Source organism: Erpetoichthys calabaricus, chromosome 11 (genome assembly GCF_900747795.2).
Source record: "Erpetoichthys calabaricus chromosome 11, fErpCal1.3, whole genome shotgun sequence".
Taxonomy (NCBI): domain Eukaryota; kingdom Metazoa; phylum Chordata; class Cladistia; order Polypteriformes; family Polypteridae; genus Erpetoichthys; species Erpetoichthys calabaricus.
Window position 1 is genome coordinate 48,171,088 of NC_041404.2, and position 13,402 is coordinate 48,184,489.

At 41.6% G+C, this 13,402-nt stretch overlaps 1 protein-coding gene across 5 annotated transcripts in view; it reads right to left on the reverse strand.

Annotated features, from left to right (window-relative positions):
- Positions 1-13,402, reverse strand: part of tenm2b (teneurin transmembrane protein 2b) — a 1,820,998-nt gene that overhangs the window by 47,519 nt on the left and 1,760,077 nt on the right. For all 5 annotated transcript variants that reach the window (XM_051934201.1, XM_051934200.1, XM_051934199.1 and 2 more), the window contains one exon: positions 5,386-5,540. In XM_051934201.1, coding sequence (XP_051790161.1) covers positions 5,386-5,540 — 155 coding nt within the window. The remainder of the gene's footprint in view (positions 1-5,385; positions 5,541-13,402) is intronic.

A 13,402-nucleotide genomic window follows, 5' to 3' on the forward strand; every position in this document is an offset into this window, starting at 1 on the left:
GATAAGCAGCACCTCACTGCAAAAAATGAAATCTAAGCAAGTGGACAAGTATTTATATCATGACATTAAATCTTGTTTTCCTTATTGTAAGAATTATGGATTTGTCAAAAAATTTGTATTTATTATTTAGCTTACTTTAAGAAATCTTGTCAAGTACATTTTCCTTACCCCGTTGGCAGATGTTTTTGCTAAATTAACTCCCATTTAAAGTTTTTTGCATATGCATTATTGCAGTGCTCTAAGGATCTGTTCTGCCTGCTGCCATTGGGCACTTCAGTCCTTCCTCCCAACATCCCTAAGTTCACGCCAGCCAGAAGCCATAGATAGATAGATAGATAGATAGATAGATAGATAGATAGATAGATAGATAGATAGATAGATAGATAGATAGATAGATAGATGTGAAAGGCAATATATAACAGATAGATAGATAGATAGATAGATAGATAGATAGATAGATAGATAGATAGATAGATAGATAGATAGATAGATAGATAGATAGATGTGAAAGGCAATATATAACAGATAGATAGATAGATAGATAGATAGATAGATAGATAGATAGATAGATAGATAGATAGATAGATAGATAGATAGATAGATAGATGTGAAAGGCACCATATAATAGATATTATATTAATATTAAATATTATATTTAATATTAAATTAAAGAGTGATAACAATGTCAATAACAATGCAGGTATAACAGACAATAACTTTGTATAATGTTAACGTTTACCCCCCCGGGTGGAACTGAAGAGTCGCATAGTGTGAGGGAGAAACGATCTCCTCAGCTTGTCAGTGGAGCAGGACGGTGACAGCAGTCTGTCGCTGAAGCTGCTCCTCTGTCTGGAGATGATCCTGTTCAGTGGATGCAGTGGATTCTCCATGATTGACAGGAGTCTGCTCAGCGCCCGTCGCTCTGCCACAGATGTCAAACTGTCCAGCTCTGTGCCTACAATAGAGCCTGCCTTCCTCACCAGTTTGTCCAGGCGTGAGGCGTCCCTCTTCTTTATGCTGCCTCCCCAGCACACCACCGCGTAGAAGAGGGCACTCGCCACAACTGTCTGATAGAACATCTGCAGCATCTGGCAGTCCAGTCCAATTTATCATCCAGCTGCTGTATTTATAGGTCTGCACCCTCTGCACACAGTCACCTCTGATGATCACGGGGTCCATGAGGAGCCTGGTCCTGCTAAAATCCACCACCAGCTCCTTGGTTTTGCTGGTGTTCAGTTGTCAGGAAGACCTTTAGCATAATATTTATTGTATTAGGTGTTTTCATTCTATTGTCTTGTATTGTGCTTTGAGTTGATATTGTGTACTTTATGTTTTTATGTTTTGCTGCGTTAGGCATTTGACTTTCCCTGTGGGGATTAATAAAGTATACCCAACCTCTGAAGTGGCAGCCATTTTTGTTCATTTCTTAGGATCCTCTTGCTGTTGTTGGTCACATCATATTTGGTATTTGGCACCACTACACTTTTTTCTGTATTTGGACAGTGAAATAAAAGAAGGTTCTACGCTAGTATTGGCCACGGTGGAAACATGGTGTCTCACTGGGCATTCATTGTTATAGGCAGTAACAATTCAGGAATTGGGGCAGAAATCAGCAGGCTGGCTGGTCCTGTGCTGGGATTTCTCTGCTTAATTCAACACCTTGTTGGCTGCTGTCTTGCCGTTTATGTCACATTAACCAACATCAATTCTCAGATGCAACAGTTTGACAGTTTTTAAGTCATATGCATACAGCTGCCTGTAGCCAGAGGCATTGGAAACCACATTTAAACCAAAGCTCTGCAACCCATTTCAGTGGACATTAGAAATACAGATGTCTAATTCGCATGTTAATGACCCACAATGCACTGGGATTCCAGCTTGCAGGTCTGATAGAGTTTTCAAATTAATTCTTCCAACAGAAGATTAGATGGATAAATGCCCTAATTGGATTTAACTCCCTGCTGGATTCACCAGTGAAAGCAATGCAGGGATAGACGGCATGGGCTCAATTAGACCGCTAGATACTTTACTAGACACGGGTTTAAAATAATGGCTAAGAAGTGGAAAAATACAAAGAAGTTAAACCAGATAAGACTAAACTGTGCCTCTGTGGCATTTTTTTTTGTTATATAGTGCCATTAACAGTATACGCCATCGACAAGCTGATTAACAGAGCAAGCAGGAATACATAAAGCTTTGTACTTTAGAGGCTTCAGTCATGTTCATAATGAAAAGTACACATGGCTCAGATCTTGCTTTCCGGTTTATCTTCCTGGACAACAAACAAATCTCTCTATTATAAATGGAAATCCTGGGACGAGACTTTCTCTGAGATAATTTCAGGTCCTGCGAGACAAGACTTTTTGCCAAGAGAATTTGACAAGTCGCGGCCTCCTCTCAAACATTTACAACCAAACCCACGGTCCACTCACTTCTCATTCGTGTCAATGCTATTGTCAGACACAGTTCCTGCACTCTCAGCTCTAAGCGAGGTTGGAAATAAAAAACAAAGAGTAGAAGACAAAGTAGAACGTCATAAAGAGGTTCAAAAACGTTGGCGTGATACACATGCAGAGCAGGTTAGGGATTATGAAAGTACTAAAATTCGAAAGTCTCAAAAAACTGATAGTAAAGATCGCATTAGCACAAACAAATAGAAATTATTACTCTGTGAAATAACGGAACAGTGAAAAGAGATCGAATACATGGACATGGGTGATATGACAGAAGTCTGTAGATATTGTTTGGCTTTAAACTTTAAGTCGGAGACTTGTAGATTGCCTAATTTACAGTGCATCCGGAAAGTATTCACAGCGCATCACTTTTTCCACATTTTGTTATGTTACAGCCTTATTCCAAAATGGATTAAATTGATTTTTTTCCTCAGAATTCTACACACAACACCCCATAATGAGAGAGGAGAACCTTCCAGAAGGACAACCATCTCTGCAGCAATCCACCAATCAGGCCTGTATGGTAGAGTGGCCAGACGGAAGCCACTCCTTAGTAAAAGGCACTTGGCAGCCCGCCTGGAGTTTGCCAAAAGGCACCTGAAGGACTCTCAGACCATGAGAAAGAAAATTCTCTGGTCTGATGAGACAAAGATTGAACTCTTTGGTGTGAATGCCAGGCGTCACGTTTGGAGGAAACCAGGCACCGCTCATCACCAGGCCAATACCATCCCTACAGTGAAGCATGGTGGTGGCAGCATCATGCTGTGGGGATGTTTTTCAGCGGTAGGAACTGGGAGACTAGTCAGGATAAAGAGAAAGATGACTGCAGCAATGTACAGAGACATCCTGGATGAAAACCTGCTGCAGAGCTCTCTTGACCTCAGACTGGGGCGACGGTTCATCTTTCAGCAGGACAACGACCCTAAGCACACAGCCAAGATATCAAAGGAGTGGCTTCAGGACAACTCTGTGAATGTCCTTGAGTGGCCCAGCCAGAGCCCAGACTTGAATCTGATTGAACATCTCTAGAGAGATCTTAAAATGGCTGTGCACCGACGCTTCCCATCCAACCTGATGGAGCTTGAGAGGTGCTGCAAAGAGGAATGGGCGAAACTGGCCAAGGATAGGTGTGCCAAGCTTGTGGCATCATATTCAAAAAGACTTGAGGCTGTAATTGCTGCCAAAGGTGCATCGACAAAGTATTGAGCAAAGGCTGTGAATACTTATGTACATGGGATTTCTCAGTTTTATTATTTTTAATAAATTTGCAAAAACCTCAAGTAAACTTTTTTCACGTTGTCATTATGGGGTGTTGTGTGTAGAATTCTGAGGAAAAAAATGAATTTAATCCATTTTGGAATAAGGCTGTAACATAACAAAAGGTGGAAAAAGTGATGCGCTGTGAATACTTTCTGGATGCACTGTATGTTGCCATCAGGGAAAAGTAGTGTTTCTTCCCAATTAAGAGGCCTATCCGTGAGAATGAAAAGATTTGTTGTTTGGTGAAAGTGAAATACACATACAGTAATCCCTCGCTATATCGCGCTTCGCCTTTCGCGGTTTCACTCTATCGCGGATTTTATATGTAAGCATATCTAAATATATAACGCGGATTTTTTGCTGCTTCGTGGGTTTCTGCGGACAATGGGTCTTTTTACTTCTGGTATTTGCTTCCTCAGTTGGTTTGCCCAGTTGATTTCATACAAGAGATGCTATTAGCGGATGGCTGAGAAGCTACCCAATCAGAGCACGCAGTTAAGTTCCTGTGTGCTGCTGATTGGCTCAGCGATGGAGTGCTGCATTAACCAGGAAGTCTCATCTCACTCATTCAGCATTAACGTGCTCTTGCTACTGCATTCAGGGGATTATCACCTTCATCGTCATCATTTTTACTGCGCAGCATATTCATCACCATCATCACGTCATATATAGCTACGTGTACTTCGCTATACAGTAAGTGTAAACTTATCTACCGATTTCATATTGCTTAAAAGTTGTCCCTGTTATTAAAGGGTGGGTTGTAAACAATACAGGGAGGGTTTAAAAACGTCCAAATACACGTTAAATAATTAAATAAATATGGCGTCCCTACTTTGCGGAAATTCAGTTATCGCGGTCGGCCTTGGAACCTATCTCCCGTGATAAGTGAGGGATTACTGTACATCAGCAGCAGAGACGCAAAGTGGCTGGCGCGTAGAGCAGGCCGGGGGGGTGGTGTTGGCAAGCGAAGTGAGCAGGGAAAATCCGAGATAAGCAGATTTAATTGAGACTGTAGGTAATCTGTACTGTTGGAGAGGAACGGTAAAGAATGGAAGCACAAGATCCATGTTATTGCCATAATATAAAAGAAGAGAATCTCGGCCCAAACAATAAGAAGGTCTGGGCGCTTCTGCAGATACAAAACAATTTAAGGAATGCAAATTGACGTAAATGGCAAAAGTGTCAACAGGAGATGTGATGTAAAATTTATATTTTATATGTTAGCAAACAATACAGTTAAAAATATTTTTCCCATCCATTTTCTAACCTTCTTTATCAAGTCATGGACAGCAGCAGGCAAAATGCAAGAAGAAGCTCCTCTGGATTCTTTATGAGTCAATTAAAAGGCCCATATGCTTATCTGCCTGATTCAGTACCACCTACCGCTGGCGTCACTACTGCCTTCATACAGCTGAATTTACAATGACCTAAACCGGCCAACCTGACGGCCTACACGAGCTAATTAAGCCAGATAAGATCACTTAATAAACCTTATAAAAACTGGGACTTCTAATTTTTAATCCACTGAATACATGGCACTCTGACTGACTGCAAGTTGGAAAAAAAAAGCACATCTGGTGTGGGAGTCCTTTGTACCACCAGAGACACGGAGCTGCGCCATAGCCGTAGAAATAAAAGCCAGAGGTTAGTGTGCAAACCTCCTCATCCCTACCTGGCTTACATCCATGCTGGAGTCACAGCTGAGGGGCCGAACAGAAGTCAGGTCGTTGGATCCCAGAAGGGTTGAGATGATTCCGTTCTGATCCACCTTCCGAATCATTGTGGCATCCACAAAATACATTAACCCATTCTTATCAACGGCGATTCCTGCCAAGGAAACAAAGGTAAAAATGTAATCTTATTATTCATGAGGAGGAAAATTACAGTATTGTAGCAACACAAGGCATCGGTGTCTCCGTTACTGACAAAGGGGTTGAAATGTTAAGCACACGTTAATACAGACCACTACGTACTTCACATGCTTGCGTTCAAACTGTGCACTCTTTACCTCAGTTGGAATCTCCACTAATTTTACTGAATCGGCACCCGATTTAGGTGTTATCGTTGACACTAGCAGGGCATTTAAAGCGCATATTACAAACCTATCCAAAACATGGTTTTCCATCGTAAAAATGTTGGAAGATTAAGACGTTTTCGAAATATTCAGGAAACTTGAGAAGTTAATTCATGCATTTATTTCTAGTAGGATTGATTACTGCAATGCAGTGTTCACTGGCAGCTCAAATCACTCTTTATACAGTTTTCAATGAATTCAAAATGCTACTGCAAGAATTATTACAAGAACTATAAAGTACAAACACATACAGTAACTCCCAGTTCTCAAGTCCTTACTCTGACTCCCGGTTTAGTTTAAAGCTGACTATAATAATCCTCCTTTTAACTTAAGAAGGCTTAAATGGTTGAGGCCCTGCTTATCTGTGCTTACCATTACTTACAAAAACTGAGCGCACATTAAGATAGATAGATAGATAGATAGATAGATAGATAGATAGATAGATAGATAGATAGATAGATAGATAGATAGATAGATAGATAGATAGATAGATAGATAGATAGATAGATAGATAGATAGATAGATAGATAGATAGATAGATAGATAGATAGGATCTCAAGATGCAGGGCTGCTTATGATTAAAATGGTTAATAAAATAACAGTGGGAGGTCGAGCTTTTAGTTACAGAGCTACAAAGATGTACAGTGGTCTGCCTCCCAAAATGAGGAGCCCCTCCAGTCTTAGCTTTTAAATCCCAGCTGAAGACTTATGACTTCAGTCAAGCATACCCTGACTAGAGCTGCTGACTAGCTGTGCATAATGCATTTCTGTTTGTTAGTTATCTGTACAGAAATCTAAGTATCACAATATGTTAAACCATTACTAAACCCTCCTCTATTTTGTTTCTCTTTTTGGTATCAGGATGTGGCACTGCTCTACTGCCAGGCAGCTCTCCTGCAAGTGGAGAAGTCATCTCGCATAAAGGAGTGTTAAATTATTGAAATGGAAAGATTGGACGGCCAGCACAGTCTCCACTATGGAAAATGCAGGAGTGGGTGGGTGGTCAGTTGGCCACAGTCTCCAGGACTGAGCATTTGCTTTTGACCTTCTCTTTCACAATTTGAATCTCCCCTGTTGTCAACTGGCCATATTAATTATTGGACAGATGTTGTTGGTTGGGTGGCGCAGTGGGTCGCGCTGCTGCCTCGCAGTTGGGAGACCTGGGGACCTGGGTTTGCTTCCCGGGTCCTCCCTGCGTGGAGTTTGCATGTTCTCCCTGTGTCTGCATGGGTTTCCTCCGGGCGCTCCGGTTTCCTCCCACACCAAGCACACACTAGGGCCATTTTCCAACCCGCTGAATCCGAACACAGGGTCGCGGGGGTCTGCTGGAGCCAATCCCAGCCAACACAGGGCACAAGGCAGGAACCAGTCCTGGGCAGGGCGCCAACCCACTGCAGGACACACACAAACACCAAGGCCAATTTAGAATTGCCAGTCCACCTAAACTGCATGTCTTTGGACTGTGGGAGGAAACCCACGCAGACACGGGGAGAACATGCAAACTCCATACAGGGAGGACCTGGAAAGCAAACCCAGGTCTCCTTACTGCGAGGCAGCAGCGCTACCACTGCGCCACCGTGCCGCCCATGTAATATACAGTCAACTTAAAATAACTTCAACTTACTCTCCTTAAGATACAATACTCGCACACTGAAGTGCTGAGGCGTCTATGGGAAAGCATCAGGAGGAAACACCTGGAGAAGTGGCCCACTCAAACTGTATTTTGCACCATGACACCATGACCGGATTGTCAGTGTAAGAGCCATTTGTTAGTTTGTTAGGTTATGTTAAATTGATAGAAGCATTTTCCTAGTTATGTTAAAATGTTACATCCATCCATTATCCAACCTGCTACATCCTAACTACAGGGTCATGGGGGTCTGCTGGAGCCAATCCCAGCCAGCACAGGGCGCAAGACCACCACAGGGCACACACACTCACACACACCAAGCACACACTAGGGACAATTTCGGATCGCCAATGCACCTAAACTGCATGTCTTTGGGCTGTGGGAGGAAACCCACGCAGACACGGGGAGAACATGCAAACTCCATGCAGGGAGGGCCCGGGAAGCGAACTGTTAAAATGTTTTCCTATGTATTAGTACATAGTTAAAGGAAGGTTCTGTTGTAACCCCTACAAGCTAACTTGTTAATGGAATACTCTAATTATGTATTGTCATTCTGACTAAAGACCACTTCAGTCTATGATCTGCCTTACAGGTGATAAGGCACGGAGGGCAAACAGTTTCAAACCGTACTGAACGTTCTGAGCATGCTGAACATACTGACGTACTGAAGTGAAGCCTATGTGAGGAACACAATATAAGAAAAGTCACTCAACTTTGTAAGCAGAGAAAGTAATTAAAGTTTAACAGAGAAAGAAACCTTTTTCCCTTTTTGCCTTTTATTCTGTGTGTATAATAACTTCTTTCTGATTTTTTGTGATTTGTTCCTTTTTAAATTTTCACTAAACTTTTTAAAAAATGAACTTTATTGGGCTGAAAAACCTCTTTTGTTACGCGTTTGTTACGCATTTGACTCATGCTGGATCCCACCATGCCAACTCCATAGCTGCTCGATTTTGGGGACCTTGAAAAGATGCAACTACAGTCAAAAGAGCTTTTGATCAAAATCAATGTGGCTGTTGCTTCACACCCTTTATACATATTTGCCAGATCTCGCTCCCTGTGTCTTGTTTTTTGTTCCCAAAATTAAAATTGAGATTGAAGGGAAGAACATTTGCTACCATGGAAGAAATCCAGGAAAACTGGTAATAAAAGATGAGTGCAGGAAATGTTAACAGGAATGGGAGAAGACCACTATGGCAAGAGGATTGCTTCTGTAAATGACTAAAATTGAATTGCTCTAAGTTTTATAATACAACTATTTCTTTTCTTTAAATTCCAGGAATTCTTTGGTCCCTCCTTGTAAAGCCCAGTCAACTGCAAACATGACTCATACATCCATCCATCATCTATCCCACCTACGCAGTCATGGCAAAAATAAATTGGATCTCTTCACTAGGGACTGGAGTGATGCCAGTCCACATTACACCCACCCCTCAAAACCCCTGTCTGTGACACGTACCCCACAGAAACCTGTGAGAGGATAAGCATCTTTGGATTGCAGCTGTCCCAAAGTTCTAAGAATTCTTAGTGAATATTCTTATAGTCTGGTACATCCTACTCTATGAGACTCTCATCCTAAGGCTGCAGTTATTTATTAACTATAAAATTGAAATTGGATTTAAAGACTAACATCTTCACTCTCACTCTCTTTTCTGGTGCTACCCATCTAAAATAGACTTTGCCATGATTGAAAGAAGGTAGTCAGGGAGTCTGAAGAGGACAAGTGTCTGTGTGTCTCTGTCTCCAACAGATGGTACATCACAAATATTTGTAGCAATAATATGAATTGCATTTGTCATTTCAACAGATGGCGCATCACAAACATTAACACTGGTTTTATCAATCCCATACCAAATGGCATATCACTGAGACCTATGCATTAAATTTATCATTCCAACAGATGGCGCACCACAAACATTTGTCATAATGCATTTTATTGAGAAGGTCCCTAACCTTAACTTCTAACAATTCTTAGTGAATATTCTTGTAGTCTGGTACATCCTACTCTATGAAACTCTTGTCCTAAGGCTGCAGTTATTTATTAACTATAAAATTGAAATTGGACTAACATCTACACTCTCACTCTGTTTTCTGGTGCTACCCATCTAAAATAGACTTTGCCATGATTGAAAGAAGGTAGTCAGGGAGTCTGAAGAGGACAAGTGTCTGTGTGTCTCTGTCTCCAACAGATGGCACATCACAAATATTTGTAGCAATAATATGAATTACATTTGTCATTTCAACAGATGGCGCATCACAAACATTAACACTGGTTTTAACAATCCCATACCAAATGGCATATCACTGAGACCTATGCATTGCATTTATCATTCCAACAGATGGCGCACCACAAACATTTGTCATAATGCATTTTATTGAGAAGGTCCCTAACCTTAACTTCCACCATGAAACTGCTGGTGTAGGATTGCTAGCCTAGACCTGCGGTGATGTATGGTGCTGCGGCTCTGTAATTTGGATATTAGCGATTTTAATACTACAAATGTTTGTGATGTGCCATCTGTTGGAATGACAAATGCAATGGATTACATGCATTACAAAATAAATTCCACCAGATGGTGCATTGTAAACGTTTACACCGAGAGCTATGTTGATTACTTAGTTTCAGACCATCTTAGCTGAGCAGCACAGCTAGTACGAAAATAAATTTAAGTTAGTCCTTTGAATTACAAAACTGTGATTATGGAAGTTAGTGCTGCTTATTTCATTGCTACATATGAAAATTCAAAGGCTACATTTGTGTCAGTAGTTTGGTTTCTGAAGACAAGCTTACGTTCATTAGAATGGCCCCTAAAATGTGATATATGTCATATATTTCAAAGATATGCGGGTAGACGTTATGCATTCTAGGAATTCACACGGCAGGTCCAGTTTATATTCTAAATCTAGACTTAAAAACAGGTCAAGCAAAAAAGTCTGTTCACTCACATAAGATACTTAGAAAAACAGCACATCAAAGGGTGTTTTACAAGATTTCTGAACCAGTAGATTAATGTAAAACTAATAAGTCTAATTTTTACACTGAAAACATTCAAGGTCAGTCAAATGTAATAAAAAAGGAAGGAACTGATTTGGAAAATTAAAGCACCAGGGTTTCATGACATTTGAAAACTGAACCAATTTGACTCATTCTTTAAATATTACTCTTTAGAAAATTTTTTTACCACAGCAGGGCGCCACTGAGCCCCAAACTTCACACACAATATCACCCATCACAGCGAAAAATTATAAAGCAAGTGAATCTTCATTCTCTCCTTCTGCTCCTCCTGCTGAGTGTTTCGCCCGTTGCCTCCCAACTCTGACTCCTTGAGGTGAGGCTGCAGGCCCCTTTTAAGATAGACCTGGGAAGGCTTCCGGTATCATAGTGTGTCCTCTTGGAAGCACATCTGGGTCACATGGAAACCAGTGAGGACCTCTCGTGACAGAGCCCTCTACATTAACATTTACAGTGCATCCGGAAAGTATTCACAGCGCATCACTTTTTCCACATTTTGTTATGTTACAGCCTTATTCCAAAATGGATTAAATTCATTTTTTTCCTCAGAATTCTACACACAACACCCCATAATGACAACGTGAAAAAAGTTTACTTGAGGTTTTTTCATATTTATTAAAAAGAAAAACATTGAGAAAGCACATGTACATAAGTTTTCACAGCCTTTGTCATGAAGCTCAGAATTGAGCTGAGGTGCATCCTGTTTCCCCTGATCATCCTTGAGATGTTTCTGCAGCTTCATTGGAGTCCACCTGTGGTAAATTCAGTTGACTGGACATGATTTGGAAAGGCACACACCTGTCTATATAAGGTCCCACAGTTGACAGTTCATGTCAGAGCACAAACCAAGCATGAAGTCAAAGGAATTGTCTGTAGACCTCTGAGACAGGATTATCTCGTGGCACAAATCTGGGGAAGGTTACAGAAAAATTTCTGCTGCTTTGAAGGTCCCAATGAGTACAGTGGCCTCCATCATCCGTAAGTGGAAGAAGTTTGAAACCACCAGGACTCTTCCTAGAGCTGGCCGGCCATCTAAACTGACCAATCGGGGGAGAAGGGCCTTAGTCAGGGAGGTGACCAAGGACCCGATGGTCACTCTGTCAGAGCTCCAGAGGTCCTCTGTGGAGAGAGAGAACCTTCCAGAAGGACAACCATCTCTGCAGCAATCCACCAATCAGACCTGTATGGTAGAGTGGCCAGATGGAAGCCACTCCTTAGTAAAAGGCACATGGCAGCCCGCCTGGAGTTTGCCAAAAGGCACCTGAAGGACTCTCAGACCATGAGAAAGAAAATTCTCTGATCTGATGAGACAAAGATTGAACTCTTTGGTGTGAATGCCAGGCGTCACGTTTGGAGGAAACCAGGCACCGCTCATCACCAGGCCAATACCATCCCTACAGTGAAGCATGGTGGTAGCAGCATCATGCTGTGGGAATGTTTTTCAGCGGCAGGAACTGGGAGACTAGTCAGGATAAAGGGAAAGATGACTGCAGCAATGTACAGAGACATCCTGGATGAAAACCTGCTCCAGAGCGCTCTTGACCTCAGACTGGGGCGATGGTTCATCTTTCAGCAAGACAACGACCTTAAGCACACAGCCAAGATATCAAAGGAGTGGCTTCAAGACAAATCTGTGAATGTCCTTGAGTGGCCCAGCCAGAGCCCAGACTTGAATCTGATTGAACATCTCTGGAGAGATCTTAAAATGGCTGTGCACCGACGCTTCCCATCCAACCTGATGGAGCTTGAGAGGTGCTGCAAAGAGGAATGGGCGAAACTGGCCAAGGATAGGTGTGCCAAGCTTGTGGCATCATATTCAACAAGACTTGAGGCTGTAATTGCTGCCAAAGGTGCATCGACAAAGTATTGAGCAAAGGCTGTGAATACTTATGGACATGGGATTTCTCAGTTGTTTTATTTTTAATAAATTTGCAAAAATCTCAAGTAAACTTTTTTCACGTTGTCATTATGGGGTGTTGTGTGTAGAATTCTGAGGAAAAAAATGAATCTAATCCATTTTGGAATAAGGCTGTCACATAACAAAATGTGGAAAAAGTGATGCGCTGTGAATACTTTCCGGAAGCACTGTACTTATTTGGTGGACACCTATATCCAAAGCGACTTACAACATCTGAGATACAATGGGTTACATTTCTTTTCTTTTCCTAATTGGAGCACAGGCAGGTCAAGTGACTTGCTCAGGGTCACTCAGCGTCATTGGTGGGATTTGAACTCACAACCTAAGGGTTTGATGTCCAAAGCCTTAACCGGTGCACCACACTGCATCTTATAGCACCCAGTAGTCCCGACAGGGCTGTACTTCCAGACTCCAACTCCCATGAACCTCTGTGGGTGTCCAAACTGGGATTCCTCGGGAGGACCACTGCCACCTGTTGTATGGGGGGTGGAAGTGCGCCTGGCTTCAACTTCTGCTGGTCCATCCTTTATATTCCTTCTGCTGGGCAAGAACCATCTGTCCTCTAGGACACTTACATCAGCTAATGATGCAAATATAAATCTTTTAAACCTTACAAGAGCAAATGTTACAAACCTAACAGAGGGATTTTCTGATCCAATTTGAAAAGTGTGTTGCTACAAAAGCAGCTTTAAAGAGTTTGTTTAAATGAAAATATTCTGCATTGTCTTGGAATTCACTGATTCTGAAGTACCAAATATAATATTTGAATTTTTTTTTTAATATGAATTTTAATCAGCGGAGAGAAAATGTCACAGAATAATTCTGGAGTGTGCACGTTATATGATAAATCAGGTAGTCTATGGTGATATCATTCTTTATGAGCCCAATGCTCAAATTCCCTCAAGATTATAAATATTCCCTCCATTTGTTGTTATCCTGGATGAACCCCCCCACCCCACATCTATCACACATTAAAACTCAGGCCCTGCAGTGTATTTTGATATTTATTAATGCCAATACTAATTTACCGTACATACTCGCGTATAAGTCGGGT